The sequence below is a fragment of the Rhea pennata genome, chromosome 10 (genome assembly GCF_028389875.1).
Source record: "Rhea pennata isolate bPtePen1 chromosome 10, bPtePen1.pri, whole genome shotgun sequence".
In the NCBI taxonomy this organism is placed as follows: Eukaryota; Metazoa; Chordata; class Aves; order Rheiformes; family Rheidae; genus Rhea; species Rhea pennata.
Genome location: NC_084672.1, coordinates 15,246,235 through 15,265,100, shown reverse-complemented (window position 1 = coordinate 15,265,100; position 18,866 = coordinate 15,246,235). Strand labels below are relative to the sequence as shown.

Here is an 18,866-nt window from a genome sequence, read left to right as displayed (position 1 = left end):
ATTTTAATCTGTACTGGGTTCGCATTGACCGGTATCGTAGGAAAACTGCTACAATTAAAGTTGTTCAAAAAGGAGCACCCTGATCAGGTTACAAGTATTGTAAAACAACATGAAGCATGATAGCGTGTTTTGAAGTTGTGCACCTGTTATTCTGGTTAATGAAAGAATGTAATACAGAATGGTATTGTTTATACATACATTAATATTTTTATTTATTTATAACAACCTGAAACACTGAGCTTGAAGCAGTTTTGTTATGCTACATGTTTTATGGAAATCGTGAGCATTTCAAATACGTTCTTTTCAGCTGCAGTTTTTGTGGACTTGTGGATTTTCCACTTCAACTTGTTTTCTGAATACCATTTATAACTTTCAGGTTTCTGTTTAGAAGAAAATATTTATTATGCAGACTTACATTACCCTCTGCAATTTTTATACTTTTTGGTACAGTAAGAAGTTGCAGATGCTGCCTCCAGCTACTTTATCTAGAGCATTAAGAGGAGTGCTGAGGTGAGGCAGAAGTGGGTAGGATAGCTGCTGTTCCTTCTTTTCTGCAGATACCTACTGCATTGAAATGGAATGAGGGGGGCAATGCAGGAGCTTTAATGCCTCAGTTGAGTGTAATGTTACACTTACTAAAATATGGCTATGTTCTTCCATACATCTGCTGAGGGGAAGTGAAGATAAGAAAATGTAAAGAAGCAGAAGCTACTTACAGGTTCCTGATTCTCTAATTTGGTTCCAGAGCCTGCTAGAACAATCTGCATGTAACTGTATTGGCTATTTATATTGTAGTGATTGGTTATGGCCCCTAAAGACTATTTTGGATGTAGACACCTTTTCCTACAGCCACTTTCTTTTCCTGGCCTACACTTTAAGAAGAAAAGCAAACTGGAATTGGTTAAATGGCTCCACACTTCATAGGCACCCTCTTCTTCAAGGAGAACTTTTAGCTGGGGGTTGTACGAATGATTCCCATTTGCTTTTCAACACCATACAGTGTAAAGTGTGTGTAACAGGAAAGAAAATCTGCCCCAAAGTATTATGATACTTTTAAAGCTTTAATACAGTGCTGGATATAATGAAGTTTGATAGTTAATTTTTCAGCTGTTAATTTGGAATTGGCAGCTATGAAATAGAAAGTGTCCTCTTTTAAGGTTAGAGAAGCAAACGTGTTTGCTGAGATGAATAATGCCTACCTGTCTGATCTGATTGTACTGGGAGCAAATGGTTATTAAGCTTCTGACTTCAACACTTCAGTTGATGGTATGTATAGCATATCAGTCATATGCACGATGTTGATATTTGTGTCTTGCTATATAAAAATGTGAAGACTGGCATAGTTTTTTAAACCAGAAAAATACTTTTAATTAAAACAAGTAAGTCTTCAGGTCAATTTCTCTGGCACTTAACACTTTCTATAAATCAGTTATACATTTATCATTCTGGTTTCAGGAGTTTTATTTTTATGGGTTTAGGTCTGATTCAGACAAGTGCATTATCCAATGGACTACATCCTGCTTGATACATTGTACTTGGCCCAACAAAACCAAACTAAATCATATATTGACAAGCTAGTCACAGAATGATTGAAATAACCTTAGGAAAACAATTTTGAATTTGCTAAGTGCCTAGTCTTTAAATAAACACACATGAAAATGAGAGATGCGTTTCTACAGTGTGTGCTGCAAATTCGGGTAGTCGTATACCCTACTTCTGTCAAGAGCAGTGTTTAAATAGCTGTTTCTAAATGACCCACAGGTGAGCAAATGTGTTGAAAACGTCTGATCCTTGGGATGGTAAGTACAAGGTACCATCTGTGAGGTAGGTGGTATAGCACCATACTCGCTTGAAGTTGTTTTAAACAATAAAATCCGAGGCTTTGTCAAAAAACTGTTGGTTTTGAGTGTTTTGGGATCCAGCATACAGGAAAACACAGGATTTCCAGGATTTGTGCAGAGAGGCAGATGAGGAGGAGGTTTTATCTCGGTGTTGGAACTTGATGGCAGTTTCTCAGCAGAAGTCATCTTTTCCTAGTGAAGAGATGGATTCAGTCAGGCTTTCAAATGATGGTAAAACATTTCACATTTACTAAGTGTTTGTGGTCAACAAACTGTTGCTCAAGATGTATATTGAAATACATGCAGAATGGAGTCAGGAACTGTAACACTGCTAACTTTTGCCCTTATTTAGTAAGCAGTGGACAGTGATAGATGGACTAATGTTGACTCTGAAATATGGTAACAAAAGTGGATTTCCATTTTCTGCATTAGTGATAATCTTGAGTGTAAAAATATTTTGGTATTTTTTGATACGAATAATTAGTAAGGATAATAAAAATACAGCTAAGGAAAGGATGTAGTAAGGGTGGTTTGTGGGTGGTTTTGTTTTGTTTCGAACTTTCCTTTTCTAATGCATAGCAATATGTATGCTAAAAAAACCCTACCCTAAGCATACATTCAAATTACAGCTTTTCATAGCTTATGTTCACATACATGCGTTTTTTTTTCCATGGAGGGAAAGCATCAACATGACAGATATATGAATGGAAAGTGCTCTAATGTGGGATTGAAGAGCACATAGTAAGACTGCACTGATCAAGGTGCCTCAGTTTTGCTGAGCAAGCCACTGTGCAAAGGAATTTTTTTCCTTGCTTCTCAGTCTTTTAAGATTTAAAGGGCCTGCCTAGATAAAAACTGTTAAGGAAAAAAAAACAACCAACCAATCAACAAACGAACAAACTGCCTCTTCCTGTATTTGTTTCATTAACGAGGCCTGCTTTTCCCCGCTTCTTTTTGGAATCAATACTAGGCCCCTAGGGGGGCCCCCATGCCCGCGGCGTGGGCCGTGGCCGCCGCGGGGCCCGTCCCGGGTGCGTGGGCTCCTCCGCGCCCGCACAGCCGCCTCCGCCACGCCAGCCCGCCGCCTCCGCGCCCTCCTGCCCGGGGAAGCTTTCCGAAACGGGTATCTCGCGGCTCACGGCGGTGCGTTTCCACCCGTCCCGGCCGAGGAGGAGCACATCCTGCCGGTGCTGGCTGCCTGCGGACCCCTTGCCCCGGGTACACGCGCGGGAGCGGGGCCCGGCGGCGCCCCGTTACCGCGGAGATGGCGCCCGCCGCCTCCCAGCGCCGCAGCTCCCCGCGCAGCGCCGGCGCCCCCGAGGCCGAGTCCCCTCGCTCCTCCGCTCTCGGCGGCGCCGCGTTGCCATAGCAGCGGGGCGGCCGCCCCCCTCCCCGCGCGGTGCACCCTGGTTGCTGTAGTTCGCGGCGGGCGCGGGCGGCCGGGCGGGCGCAGGGCGCGGACTACGCTCTCCAGGGTGCCGCGAGGCGCGGCGCGGCGCGCAGGCGCCGGCGGGCCGGTGTTGTTTTGTGACGGCGTCACGGGAGGCTGCAGCCAGCGGCGTCCCTCGTCCGTCCCGCGCCCCGCCGGGGGCCGCGCTGAGGTGGGCGGCGGCGGCGGCGGCCTCCCGGGGCTGCCCGCGGCGGGGAGGGGGCTGCGCCGCGGCGGGGGCTGCGCCGCGGGGCCGGGCCCGGAGGCGGCTGCGGCGGGAGCGGGAGCGGGGTGACGTGCGCGGCGGCGGAGCGGGCCGGGCCGGGCCGGGCCGGGCCGGGCGGCCGTTAGGTGCCGTCGCGGCCCTGTCACGCGCCCCTTTGACCGCTTCCGACCCTTCCCTCGTCCGCGCCGCTGTCGCTGCCCGGCGCCCGGGTTGTTGTTGCTTAAACCGCTCTGGCCTGATGCCACATCTCGTCGCAGGTGTAATGCAATAACACGTTTGGAAGATAAACATGTATTTATCCACACGCTTAGGGTGCAGAGCAGGAAGGGCTGTGTTTCGGGGTTGACTGGTTTTCAGCAGCCACATTTGCATTGTTGTGAAAGCACACTAAGGAAGGGATCTTTAGGAGTTGCTAAATAGAAAAAATGTTTATTTGAGAAACAAATAGAACAGCTTAGAAGAAATAATATAAACTTGCATCAAACCCTGGGATATAATACTGCTATAACATGTTTTCATTTATGCTGTGGATCAAAGAAACTGCTATAGGGGAGTCTCTGTAGTTTCTAATTAAAATAATAACACAGCAGACGGATGAAAATTGTCACTCATCGTTTTCTTTGCCATCATTAATTCAGGGCTTTCTAGGCTAGCAAATTTAGGTTTAAGATAGAAAAACCTAGAGCTTTGTTTAGACTACTATTTATTTTGCTTCACATTGGAAGAGTAGGATGTGATATAATATAAAGACACACACATACGTATATGGGATAGCATATGTGATATTATGCTCTCAGCAAAACAAATACACTATTATTAATTGAAAATGTATTTTATTGGATACCATTTGTACTGATGAATTCATTTAGAGCAGTCATGTTGCATGAAACGAGAGCAGACTAAGTAACTTTAAAAGGTTATGAAAACATTTAATGGAGTCAGTATTTAAATCTAAAATTTAAAATAAGAGTATCAAGGGAAAAACATGCCTATAAGCTTTCATGCTGTTAAGTTTCTGGTTTGCATTTCACTAAGATTAGGGAAGGTAGTTCAAATTTCTGATTTTCCAGCAAAAGTTAAACTTTTACATTGTTTCATGTGCCCAAATATTGTTTCATAGTGCTACTATTGAAAAAAATTCTAGTACGTTATTTTTCTTCTTATTGCCATAATATTTGATGACTATATACTTATTATAAGATGTTTTAATAATGGTAATCATGAAACCAAAAAACCACATTTTTTTTCTAGTAGTTACTGAGTGTGGAATAGAAAATATCAGTTGCATTCTTGAGATTTTAACCTTGCATTGAAATACTGGAATTGATGTAGAAAGGATATTGAAAGGGATATTGAAAATAGAATGTCTTAAAATTGTTCCCAGTATAGTTTTAACAATTACTTTTTATTATTATTATTATTATTTTTTGTATGCATGGATAGATTAGATCAGCTTCTGGCCCAGTGAAGACGCACATCTGAAAGTTTCTTAAATCTAGTTTGGAAGTGGTCCATGTTTATTGTGTCAGGTTACTTGCTATGTTCTTCTAGCTTTTAACTAGCTTTTTATATGAAATATATTTCAGTTGCAAAAAATCCTCAAAATCCACCTATAAACATTTAATGTGATTTATAAGAGTATGTAATGGTTTAAGTTATGCAGCGCAGCTGCATTTTTATTCTGCAGTTTCTAATATATCTGAGATGGAAGAAAATGAGTTTTTGTATTACATGATAACAGACTATAAAGTGAAAACTTCCAAATTTGAACGCTTTCTTTAATAATAAATTATTACTTGGGTAGTTGTAACTGTCTGATGCATAGAAAGATTTTTTGTTTCCTGTTTGATGTATGGACTGGAATATATTTACTGCATAACAATTCTTTTGCTTAATCCAAATTGCTGAGTTAGACAATGTCTTTGAAGACTGCAACCCCCCCCCCCCCCCCCCCCCCGGTAGGCAATCAGGCTGGCTTAGTTCATCCACCACATATGTCCTATGAAGCTAGAGGAGGTCCCTGAGCAAAGCTTTATTTCTGAAGACTGAAGCAAATTTCATGGCTTTTTATCCCTCTTGCATTTTAAACATGCATGTTTGCAGAATCTTCTTGTAGGCACCTAAGAGGTGCCTTTCAGTCTGATGTCATGTCATCTGTCATTCATTTTGATAATTCGAGCAGTTATTCCCTATCAACTGATTTTTTTTTAATTATCCTTTTTGTATTCTATTTTTGTGCTTGCTATTAAAAGCTTTTCTGTTTGAAGATTAATTTACCTGAATGCAGTAAGCTATACCATATTAATAAAATATTCTAATTGGATACAGGTAACTTTAAAACTCCATTATCAAACCCTATAGCAATGATAGAAAATAACGATAGTTTGGCTGCTTGTCCTTATGTTTATTTTTGAATATTTTTGTTATGCAGGTTCCATGTGGCAAGGTCTTGAGGCTATAGTTTGAGGAAGGGAGAGAGATATTTAATGCTCTGTGGAACTTGAGGCCATGGTTATGTATTCATTAGAACTGGTTTTATGCTGTGCTGGGTTACCTGGCAGTATTGTTGTGATCTGGATGGAGAGGGAGTGCACAATAGCATTTATGTTGAGTTAGCTAGGGCCTCTGATGAAATTCTTAGCTAGCTAGAGGAAGACAGATAATACTTTGTCCAGCATAGAGTCTGCTGTTACAAAGTTAGAAATGCATTTACAGATTTTGAAAGGGTATCGAGATACCTTTTCGAGTATCTCGAGTATCTTTCGATCGAGTTGAGATATTTATTAAAACAGTTATTTAGAATTTTGGCATTATTTGAAGATATACTTAAAAATGGAACTACCAAATTCTACATGGGAGTTTCAATGTTAATAATATGACCACTTGAAATGATTTTTATTAACGCTCTTTGTAGCAGTTCACTGTTTTAGTATTTTAGTGGTTACCAGTTTCTCCCATCCTGTCTGTATGTTAGAAAATAGATTTGTGAAATTTGGATATGTGTCTTTTGGTCAAGCTTTTTACTTTTTGTCTTGTGTAATGTGTTTTACATTCTTTCTGGAGCTCAGAGATCCTTGTTCTTCTCAATCATCAGATTATATCTCTCATTTATTTAACTTTAATTTGGCTCTGGTCCTTTGGGAGTTGGAAACTCGGTAGCTGCATTGGTGTTTTGGTTAAAAATGTGAGATACTGTCTTATAGAGACATTTCCTTTTTGAATAAGTTACCACGATGTTTTTGGAGTAAAGAAACCAGTGTTAGATATTAGTCTCGTATGTACATTGCATGGTAGGATTATTGCTACAAGGCACTCCATTCATCTGAATTTGTTGTTTGTTTGTTTGTTTGTTTGTTTGTTTTTGGTTCCTTGTATTCTTTTTTTTCCCCTTGTTTTGATACTGTTTTCTCTCTCGCTTTTCTGTATACCTTTTTTCTGTCTGTCTGAGCGGCTTTAGTTCAAGTACTAGGTGGAGCACTTGTGTTCATATACTGAGAAGATTTTACAGTAACAATTGTCTTATAGGTGCTTTAGTAAGGTGACTGCTATGATTTGTGTTATTTTGAGTGGCAAGTAGTTCTAATGTGCTGCAAAATGATAGTGAGAAGTTCTAAGTATTCAACTACGTGCTCCGTTGAGCTACAATATTGATGTATAAATAACAGCAATATAATATTCAATTTATGTTATGAATTATCACAAGGAGCAATTTTATAATTCTTATTCTCTTTACCCTTCAAAAAGAAATTAAGAGCAGACCCCTGAGTTTTACTTTTTGGATTTGAGACCCCTAAGCCAATCATCTGAGATCACTAGTTCAGTTTTTGCAATGTAGCTGGCAATATTTCTGATAGTTGGCAAGTTCTGATACTGGTAGTTACCTGCCTTTGAAAGGTATGCAGCTAATGAATGCCTGGTCAGATTCAAAATGATTTAATGACAGAAAGTAAAGGTTAAATCTTACAAGGACTCTGGAATGCAGTCTTGGCTCTTTGGGCTTTTGTTATTTCAGTGATTGAAGAATGGTGTGTAGTATGCTTTTAAAAAAAAAGAAAAAACCAAAAGCTGATGTTCCCTAGCTGATATTTCAGGGAAAGCGTTAATGAAAGAGGGAGAAGATTAAAGGAAAATGCCAACCATATTCAATAAATGGAATATACATTTCTCTATATGTTTGATACATACATTGATTGCTAATTAATATTTTTGCTTTATAATCTGGAAAAGAGTCTCATTGTTTCCCCATTTCTAGAAGAATCCCAAATATCTTAGTTTTAGTTGATGAGGGAAAAGTATTCTGTATAATAACTAACTTGATGTGGAGATAGTAGACAAATGTTCACTGTATATTTGAGAAACTTAAGTGGTAGATTCATATTCACAGAATCACAGAATGGGTAAGATTGGAAGGGACCTCTGGAGATCATCTGGTCCAACCTCCCCGCTCAAGCAGCAGCGGCCTCATGTAGAGCATGTTTGCATTGTTGTGCTAATTTGTAGTCACATGGGCATGTTTAGGTATTATAGTTGAAGGTTTGTTTATTTTCTATGCTAACAAACTGGGAATAAAGGTAGGATTGGTATTAAAGTAGAGGGCAATTGTATTTAAAGAAATAGGTCCTGTTGTCTGTATTCTTACAGAGAAATAAAGCAGATGTATCGAGTTTTCAGAATTCTCTATGCTGTCAATGAGGTTGTTGTTTTATAGAAACTTTATTCAGTCATGATTTCCATTTTGTTACATTGGATGATTAACATAACATGCAATTGATTGGTTTCTTTTTCTATTTTTGAAATATTCTTTTGCAAAAGTAAATTATAGTCTATTTCATTTTAAAATGTAATTTTAATTTATAATGTACCAATAATAAATACTTATTGCTAGTGAAGGAGAACAGACAACTGCAGCCACACAGCTCTTTTCTGAAAATAACTACTTAAGTCATCCAGTAGTATTGTAGCAAGTAAAATTTGTACTACTTTTTTTTTGCTCTATTTTCATACTTGCCAAGTATTCTTCCAAATTTTTCTAAATCAGTACGTTTAAAGGCACTTGAAAAGATGAAAGAAATATGAAGAATTGTTTTGTCTGCTAGTTGATGTAGAATAATTCTAAAAGATCCTATTTTATATTCCCTCAAAAAAAAAAAAAAAGTAGAAAAGGGATTTTTTTGAATAAATCATAGTCTCTGCAGATACAACATTCAGAAATCTCTTCATCTACTGAAACATATCTTATGCAATGATGATTCAAATACACAAGTTTTAAATTTAATTAATGATTTATTGGCTAGCCAGTCATATTTTTTTAAGCCAGTCTAAGAGCTTTTTTAGCTCGTGAAAATAGTTATGTACCTGGAGCAAAGCCATATTTGCTCCAAGCATAAGAAAGGTAATATGGAACATGTACAAAATAATGTATTTTCTTTCTAAACTCGAACTTTTTTTTGAATTCCAGGATAACAGAGTATAAGTTAATGTATAGTATTCTACACATCATAATGTGATGAATGAAGTCGTCTTTTTTTTCTTTAATTTTTAACTATAAAAAACTATATATCTTGCATATTAAAAGAATCTATTTCACTTGCAGCTTGCTTTGAAAATGTCTGAAAATTCCAGTGATAGTGATTCATCTTGTGGCTGGACTGTCATCAATCATGAGGTATCCAATCTCAAATAAATGATGTTAAATAAGTTTAAGACTCACCATATACAGTAAAATGCCATTTCCGTGTTAATGGTTTGGTTTGTGTGGATTTTTCATGACAATGGAAGATATAGAATAAATACTTTTAAATGTGAAAATACAATTACAAAACTAGTGTTTAAAAATGTATACCCTAGTACTGTAGCTAATACAAATTTTATCTGTTTTTTTTTTTTTTAATAATGATTACATAGGTTTTACTTTGAAGAGCTGGTAGAATTTTAGTGAAATGTTCTCTTCTGTTCCATCTTTTCTGAAAACATTGGCTTTGTTGAGAAATGGAGTAATGAGGGGCAGGGCAGCTGATATTCTTGACCTTATGATGCAGGGTTGGCTAGCAATAAGAAGTATAGCAGTCTCGGAACTGAAAATGATGATTGGTGAGGGCTGCCATTCTTCAGCTTGGAATGTCTTGAAAACAGCAACAGCCTGAAAGAACCTCCAAAGTGGCAAAGGATTTTTCTGTGTGAAGCACTGAGTTGTGGAGAGAATTTCTCTCTCTCTCTCTCTCTTCTCCCCCCCCCCCCCCCCCCCCCGAGACCAGCAGTAGTTTGTAGTACAAGCTCTGTGTTATTCATGCTGGAATTCTGAGCTTCCTTGGCCCTACTTTCCAGGCAGAAGGGAACAAGGCCTAAAATATTCAGAAATAATCTAGATGTTGGCTTCTTGTGGAGGAGGAATTCATGTGGCACTGCAGGATTGAGCTAGTGGCAGCAGCTAAGAAAATGGTGCTTTTTTCCATTAGGTAAAATGTCACTGAAGAAATATGTTCTACAAGGCAATATACAAAAGCAATCTAATTATTGTATAAGGAAGTTATGATGGTAGATTGTGTGGCAGCAGACAAAAAGAGCTAACAAGCTATGTGTGCAAGGTTTAAAAAAAAAGTTTTCTTGATCCATAATCAGTTGATATGTGGGGCTCTATCATATTTGTAGGGCTAATTGTGTTTCAGTTACTCTTTTGATCTCTACTATGGTTTCATTTATTAGGTACACTTTTATTTGCTATGAATTCCCTCATTCTTTGAGGAAGACCTGGGCATAGCTATTTGCAAAGTCACTGTTATGTTTCTGCAGTTTTGGCTTGATCTGGTTGTTTGTTTCTTACTTTCTGATGTTTGACTAGTTGTATTAAGTGACAGTGGTTTTCTTAAAGTAAAAATCATTTTTAATTCATAGGGGAATAAAGCTTTAGGCCAAAAAGCCTGAAACGGTGGAAGGTCTACTGGGACAGGATTCAGTGTTGCCTAGGTGGCCACAGTATAGGTGTCTGAACCTGATCTTAGTTTCTAGGTTTACATTGTATAGGTTAAGTCAATACAGTCAGTGGAGTCTAGAGAGCAGGAATTCTTATCCTAAGGTAGACATTTGTATTTGATCAAATGATTTGCTGTCTTGATTGCAGTGACTGTGTTGATTACGAAGGTGACTTGGACAATTTACTCAGGTAAAGGCACTTGAGGTTAGATAAGATGAATGTTTTATTTTAGTTAGTAATGAATGAGGCAGGTCTAGGTTCTTCAGAAACTCTGAGAAACCTCTGACATATTAGTCTGTATCTCCAAAATATTATTTCTTTTTAGGACTAAAGATTTTTACAGCTCTTCTGATCTTCACTGATTTGTGGTTGCTGTTACTAAGTCTCATCCTGTAAACTGAGCGCGTTACTGAGCCAGAATCCTCAGAGAATATTTTCATGGAATGACTCTTACATGTTAACATATTGACTGTCTGGATCTTCTTGCTGCCTGTCCCAAAACATTCACTAGGAACAGTACTTGAGCTACAATGTTCATAGGAGAAAAATAGGAGGTGGCAGTAAAGATCCTGAGAAGTAATCAGTTGTTTCTGGTTCTTTCTGCCCTTTCCCTATTTGCAGATTATGATGAAAATCAAAACGATTTGAAAGAAACTATTACAAACTGGTGATTGTACTCAGGTTTTGAAAGCTTAGCTAAGTTTCAAAAGCAATAGTGATAAACATGCATGGTTTGTGACTTTAAATGTTGAGCTATGCTTTCATTTTTTTTGCAGCAAGTGGGTATTTAAGGGATAGTGAAAACTTTCTTACCTTGTTCACGGTTGACTGGCAAGTTGGGAATCCTTTCAGCAAAAGAAAAACAGATGGGCCACTTACTCCAGTCTTAGAGACCAAACTGGACACAGGAGCGCACAGATTGCCAGGCTTTACAGACTTCTAATTCCTAAAGGGCTTTAGGAATTGGCTAAAACAGCTGGGTTACTCTGCAGTGAAGTGCAAGTTTTTCTCTTCGTAGTTGGGATGGATATTTTACACTGTGACTAAAAGTGAATTATGCAGACTGATTAAATCAATGTAACACAAGATTATAGGAAGGCAGGAATATGTCTAGTCAAAGCAGAATACTATACTGCTGTGAGGAGACACTGGTAATGCCTCCCACTACTCATAAAAGAGGAACTGCTAATTTTGTAATCAAGAGAGGCACAGGATTGGGGTCTAGTGAGTAGACAGATTCCTTTACAAGTTCTTTGCTATTGATGGAATGTAAGTGTGATTGAGATCTAGCAACAGGTTAACTGAATGAGAGAGCTTAGACATCCCCAGCAGACTGCATGTGTTTAAAAAGGATGACTTAGCTCATACTCAGCAAGCCAGATTCCTATGTATTTTAACTAAAGTTTTAATATACTTAAGCTACATGCCTGATGTCTATCTTGCTGTGGAGCTTGTACAAAGTAAATAGTTTTCGTTACTCTTTTCTCCTCCTCAGTTTAAGAAATGAAAATAATATTCTATTATACCTGAGGACAATTGTCATATAACAAGTCTATATACATACTTGCCCATAAAGACACAAATAATTTTGTGTTTTCCTTTTTAGATTTCATTCAGATTTTAATAAGTTACAGTTGATTTTTTTTTTTAAGAAAATAACTTTGTAACATGATTGTAAAATGTGTCTTATTGCAAGTCTTTTTGAGGTACCTAGTCTTCCTGAAGTACAATCTCCTCTTAAAAACTAAGTCAAGCATGTTTGCTTAACTACTGACCTGAGGCAGACAGGGAAACTGATCTGAAAGTATTACTACTGCTGAAATTTCACACCTGCTATTACAAAAATAACTAGCTCTGTTTACAAAAACAGTTCAAGTTGTTTTGGATCAGAGTGAATTAATATTTTCCAGTTAGGTTTTGCAAAATTATATTTTTCTAATAACCTTACTGATGTTCCACCAGTCATTTTAAACAAAAAATTACAATATGATGATTGAATACTCGGGGTTGTCAACTGTACTGATGGAATTATGTGCCCTGCAGTCTCCTCATTTTGTTAAGCTTCAGTTCCTGTTTTGGTCTGAGATTATTGCTGACTTGCAGCTAACTTGCAGCTGACTAGTAACTAAGGCTTCTGTCTGGATTAAAGACAGAAATCCAATTTAGAGTTGATATAAAACTGTTCTGTGTTCCAGTGTTATTGAACTTGCATGTGCTTGTATTTTTCTGATGTCTTACTAGTAAAAGAGCTATTCAAAATTACAGTGGGAATTGAGATGCAGTAGGGGTATACGTATTTCTCCTCTATATTAATACTTCTTAGTGTTCGTATTGGTATACAAGATGTTCCATTTTCTGTGTGTCTATATTTATATACAACACATGGGCTTATATCCTAGAGTTTGGTCCCATATTCAAAACTCACAGGTGATAACCTCCTCTCTTTCTCTAAATTAAATTTAATAAATATTAATAGGAAATAGGATAAGAATCAACAAATAATAAAATAGGAAATAAGAATCAATTTGGAATACCTGGTATAGCTGTTAATTCATGATGTCTAAATTGCATATTTTTCTAGAGTTGTGTTTCTGTGCCTTTTTTCAGTCAGTTGTAGTCATAGGGAGTGTTACATATCAAAATTTGCTTCCTAGCTACTGAATATTTTTCTCACTTTTCTTTAGCTTCTCAAAATAATCTTTAATTTTAAAGGTTATTATTTTTCTCTTCAGTCAGTCCATTTTTATTATTGATGTTCTGTTTTCTTTGTGATCTTTTCCTACTACTACACAGTTAACTTTGTGTCAGTAAAGCTCATTTAAAACTCTTTTAACTTTAGGGTTCTGATATAGAAACAGTGACTTCAGAAAATGGAAGCACAAGTGGTAACCATGAATTTGTTTCTGAAGAATATGTTTCTTTGCAAGAAGAGCAACCAGTTGATTTCAGAGGTAAGAACTTAAAAGGGGAGCCATTCCATAAAGAATGCCAGTTGTCACCTTGGCACAAAAATAGTAGTTTTAATAGAGACAATATATGTTCCAGGTCTCTGTCAAACTACTTGTTTTGTCATTGTTGTGAAAAATATTCAGTAATCAACTTCATTTCTATTTAAAGAAAAAAAAATTAGAATTAGTAGAATGACTTTCATTCTATCAATACTTTAGACATCTTATAGAGTAGTATGTACTAGTGTAGTTGGAAGATAGCTTTTATAGTTCCTTTGATAAAAGAATTGTTGATATATAATGTCATACGAGTAATTTGGAAGGACCATCAGACCTTTTTTTTTTTTTTTTTTTTTTGTTGACATACTGCATTAGCATTTCTAGCATTTCTTGAGTTGGAAGGGCAAATCCTAGTTCGTATTCATATGAGTAAAATCCTTCAGTTTTATGTTTTAATTGTTAAATTTAATAATCAATATGTTGATATTGGGATGTGAACTGACACCAGTTCAGTGTGTTACCAACTACATTTTAACTTGGCCATGTTTCCAAATTCATAGCCTCTCCTAGCAAAACCAAGACTAGACACTTGAATTCTAATAACTGTCTGAACAATATTTTAACTATTTCATTATGTAAGTATACTGTGGTATCCTGTTACCTTAGGTTATAGGATTTTTTTCTTTTTTTAAAATCTAACTGCTTTTTCTACATAGGTTACTTAGAGTATGATCAGTATGAGCATTTAGAGTTTAAGTATTCTCCAACCACAGGTTCTGGTTCTGATGCTTATTGGAGAAATATTAAACGTGAGATTTAGTGTATATTTTCAGAAAACCTTTCCATTAAGGTTATCCATTAAGAATGGATAATAAAAATCTCCTACAGTATTACACATTCTAATGTTATTTAGGATTGAGAATACTTTGTAGGATTACTGTTTTTCATCCCTTGTTTTATTTTTTGATGAGCTTTTTTTAAAATTTTATAGCTCAGTGCAACAATGATGGAGTGGCAGCAGTGGTAGAAACTAGTCTCTCTGCAGTTGAGGAAACCAGGACGGTTCCTGAGGTAAATTATGTGTTATATTATTCAGAGGCTGCTGTTAGCCCCATCTTGCAATACCAAGTAATGTTTTGAAGGCATTAAAATAAAGATACTAATTTTCCTTTTTCAAAGCATTGCAAACTCTTGTTATATATTTTAAAATTACTCTATATTGTAAATACTTGAATAATTTTTAGGCCCTCGATTTTCTTAGGAAAAGAAAGTGCCTGACGATGGTTCCTGTGTTGGGACTGTTAGTGATGATTCCGACATTGTTACACTTGAAACTCCAAAGGTGGAAGAAACTCAAATTCAGGAGGAAGCTCCAGCTGATGATGAAGCAGCTCGAAGCTCGGAGGATTTTAACATGGGTTCCTCCTCTAGCAGCCAGTATGCGTTTTCTCAACCAGAAACGGGTAAGAACAGTAAATTCTTAGGCAGCTATGTGCAAAAATATCACTAGGAGAAAAAAAATCTTTGCTCAGGGAGCCTTCTTTGTTTAGAGAGAGGAAAAGAAAACCTCTTTTGGGGTACATGTCCATATACTTAGAATTTCTAGGACAACTCTGTTTGCCCTGACTTTCAGATTTTGTCCAAATATACGTCTGTAATGTTTTTCAGAATTAGTAAATTTGAAAGCATTCCTCTCTCATGTAGTGTTCGATATTTCAAAAATAGAGTAAATTTCTAGCATGTTTTAGAGAATTAAAGTAATTTTTAACTCATAGAAAAATTATAGCCTTTTTCTTGGCAATTTTGAGGGCTTTTGGAAAGTTGACACAGATGACTTAGCTACTGGGATAGAATGGATTTTTGGTACCCTGAAGCATAACTATAAACAAACACTTTTTGGCTACCTTCATACCAATGTAGAATGTATTTTTTAAAGATCATCTTAGTATTTAACAGTACTGCAGTGCAGGTTATTCAAGAAGAAGGATATGAAAATTTGGCCATTTAAAAAATTATTATTGTGTTACTCTTCTCTAGTCCTCCTTTCTAATTCCATTTGACTGCTTATTTGTCATCTCTTATGTTCTTATTCTCTTTCATAGAACTTTAGTACCTTTAACACCTTTGTATTACAGAATTTTACTTTCTACAGTAAATTTACTACAGAAGTATTATTATTTTTTAACTAAAAAAAATATTTTTTTTCTCAGAAGTAGAGCTAGACATCTGCAAAGGTTTGCTTATATTACGTGCTCTTATAGTATCTGTTGGAATCAGAAACTGACAGCTTAGCATCCAATTACAAACAGTGATCATTAGAGACAAAACTGTCCTCTTCTTTAAATCTTATAGATGATTTGACTTGATTTTTAATTTAAAATGTAGGATTTTTTTTCTCTTAGAGCAGAATTCTAAAAATATGTTCTTTTTTCTTCCTGTTTTTGTACACAAAAGTCAGTTGGCTGGAGAAGCTGAGGAAGATTCCTGATTGTGTAAGGGGATGGGGCAATGAGGTGAAAGAGCATGTGTCTCACAGTCTTCCTTTCCAAGGTGGTGTGATTAAATGTGATCAGCTTGTGTAAAGCTGATTGCTTATGGCTTGCATGGAGTGTTGTTAAAATTATCAGTACCAACTTGACTTGATCTTATAGTAGTGATATTCCAAACAGATGCAGAAAGCCAGTCTTTACTCGAGAATTTGACTGTCATTCTGTTTTGTTTGCTTTTTCAGAAGTGTTAAATTTGTATGTTTATTTGGAATGAGCAAAAGTAAAAATTTTAATACATTTTAAGACTTACGCTTGACCATTTAAATGAATAGAATTTGTTGAATTCCAAATGTACGTGTGGCCAGCAAGAATTTATTCCTTCTAATTTCTTCAGCTGATTTCAGCCTGATCTTCAATACAGTGCATTGGATTGACTGAGTATTGTAAAAAATATCTTGAGTACTTTTGCTTTTGTTTAAAGTTTCAAGGTTTTAGCAGTCAAAATGTTCATGGCATCTTTTTGCTAATGGAAATGTTCTTGTTGAGTTTTCTGTTGTGTGGGGAAAAGGATGAACTTTAGATTTTCCTAAAGTATATACTAAAATATCTACAAGGATTTTCTGCTACAGCTGAGCTGGCAAACCCTTCTTATGTAAGGGCAGATGGTCTCAACCACACAAACATAAATATTTTAATACTCCCTCATAAATGAAGTAAGCTAACTAGCAAAAGCACTAATATACTGAAATAAACTGCATTTACTATTGAAATATGTCCGTATAGAAACAATAAAGAAAAAATCATATCCATAGCTGACATTGTTATCTCACCTAGTTTCTAGTGTAGATCTGATCCTTTAAAATCACAGCAGAAGCTAACATTTTGGACTGCTTCTGTGATCACACTTGGTTTCATTTGCTTTTCATTCTGTCTGTTACAGTACAGCTTTTTACTGAATTCTTACAGCTGCTGTAAGGCAAAGTCACCCTTGTCTGAAAGGGTAATGCTGTTGACAACTTACCAGTTAAGTGTTTTTCAATGGTTTTAAGTGTCTTAAGCATTTTCTCTTGCTCTCTGATCACTTCCCCCCCCCCCTTTTTTTCACCCTTCTTTGGTGTACCAAAGAGTTTCACATTTGTTTAGGAGCAGCTTGTTCCTTAACCACTTTTGTATTCCATATGTGTAAGCTTCTTGGGCTATTGAAACAACCTTGAAAAACCAAATAAGCAAAAATAACACCCCACTGAAGTCTTCCTGTTCAATTTTTTTTTCATATATCTGACCTCTGCATTCTAGTAAGAATATCTCTCACCTGACAGAGTCATTTCTTGGTGCTTGTCTGTCTTCTCCAGGATTGGGGAAGGTTGCATTAGCTTAAATGGCTTGTTCTAAAATAGTGTCCTTTTCTGTCAGGTTATATAAATGTATTTAAGAATCTGCACGTCAAGTAAGCTGTGTTAAGTGGTTTGTCTTACTGCAATGTCTGCTTGGTCAGTCTGGTTTGACTAAAAATGGATTTTCTGGTAAGGGGGAAATTATCTTTTGCTATCTAACATGCTACTTGTCCATGGAAGTTAGAAATTAGGCATATTAGATGCTACTTGGTACTCTTTTATGGGGTTGCTGCAATCAATTCTGGTAAGTTGGAGTTTATTTTTGGTAAAGAATCTTAAATGGTAATGCTTTTCTTAGACTATGGCTAGCATTGCTTGGTATTCTTGTTTGTTCAGTGATGTGTGCATGGCTTTGCTTAAACAAATGATTTTTACTTGTGAAGTGTTCAAAGACAATAACTATATTTTTAAATTTGAATGGCAATTTCAGATAGAAGAATGAACAGCCATATTTCTTGAAGGGGTGTTAGCATCATGTAATTGCAGGCATCAAATTTAGAATCTTACTTTCCCAAGTGGGAAGACTCCATCATGTGCTGGAGGCCTCATTGACCACATTGAATCTATTTCAGGCATGTGAGTTAGGTACCTGAACATAGATATTGAGAGTTTTCCATTTGTCCTGCTGCCTTCCCCCTTAATATTTACCTTATACTTGAAAACGATGCTGTTAGAAGAGAGAAATTAAATAATCTGTGTTTATATGGTGGATTATATCAATTTATTTACAGTATCATGCAGTATTTACTGCTTCATGCTGCTAACAGAGAGCAAATACAGCTCTGTTGTTTTTTTCCGAGTTAGAATATATGACTTCTAGGTCACAGGGTCATGAACATACAAAATGGTATCATAAGTACAACTTTACAAAAATGCTATGAGAAATGGTTTTTATGGTTAGAATTTGTTTTTCTCATCTTGGCTGATCCAATCTTTGAAAACATCTGTGAGGTAGTAAAAGCTGTTTGGATCTAGAGTACTAGGCAGGGGCATCTGAGTGGTTCCTTTTTCTGTGATTGAAAATGGCTTTTTTGGAAGGTAGATTAGATGTATAATACGTAGTAGATGGTGGCTATTAAAGGTAAGCAAAACATATTTAAATACATTTGTGATGCAAAGCTTTATTCAGCTGCATTATAATATCTATATTAATGGAACTTTAATGGATTTTTTTGTCTACAATTGATGTAGATCATGGAATCAAGTGGTTTGAATGACAGATTATAATAAAACTATGTCTTTTTGTAGGTTTTCTTTTAGTGATTGTTGCACTTTTATGAAATAGTTCAGTCTCAATACATATGAGAGAAGGAAAACTGTGTTCTTAACCTTTCTACTTCACAAGAATTTGCAGAGGCGGTACAAGTAGATGCTTTAAGTAATCGGAAAACATTTTCTGATGGATGAATTATAAAGCATGGGCAACTGCTATGCTGTTTTTCCGTATAATTTTGTCTAGATTTTTCTGTCTTTTCCTTTAAAAATGGCATTTTGACCTTTGAGACCAAACAGTTGCTAATAAAACAAAATTTATAAAATCTCTATATGATAGTTTATGCTGAATGTTAT

General features: G+C 36.5%; 2 protein-coding genes across 3 annotated transcripts in view; one reads left to right on the top strand and one right to left on the bottom strand.

Moving 5' to 3' along the window:
• Nucleotides 1–1,270: 1,270 nt before the first annotated feature.
• Nucleotides 1,271–4,374, bottom strand: PIERCE2 (piercer of microtubule wall 2). The gene is made up of 3 exons (XM_062584033.1): nucleotides 4,341–4,374; nucleotides 3,099–3,229; nucleotides 1,271–2,033 (listed from the first exon to the last, which is right to left on the bottom strand). Exons 1-3 carry the CDS (start codon nucleotides 4,372–4,374, stop codon nucleotides 1,674–1,676), a joined length of 525 nt encoding a protein of 174 aa, XP_062440017.1. The 3' UTR covers nucleotides 1,271–1,673.
• CCPG1 (cell cycle progression 1) overlaps nucleotides 3,357–18,866 on the top strand; it is a 24,958-nt gene continuing 9,448 nt past the window's right edge. For both annotated transcript variants that reach the window (XM_062584204.1, XM_062584200.1), the window contains exons 1-5: nucleotides 3,357–3,442; nucleotides 9,090–9,161; nucleotides 13,306–13,417; nucleotides 14,406–14,485; nucleotides 14,676–14,877. In XM_062584204.1, coding sequence (XP_062440188.1) covers nucleotides 9,102–9,161; nucleotides 13,306–13,417; nucleotides 14,406–14,485; nucleotides 14,676–14,877 — 454 coding nt within the window. In that variant the 5' untranslated portion in view covers nucleotides 3,357–3,442; nucleotides 9,090–9,101. The remainder of the gene's footprint in view (nucleotides 3,443–9,089; nucleotides 9,162–13,305; nucleotides 13,418–14,405; nucleotides 14,486–14,675; nucleotides 14,878–18,866) is intronic.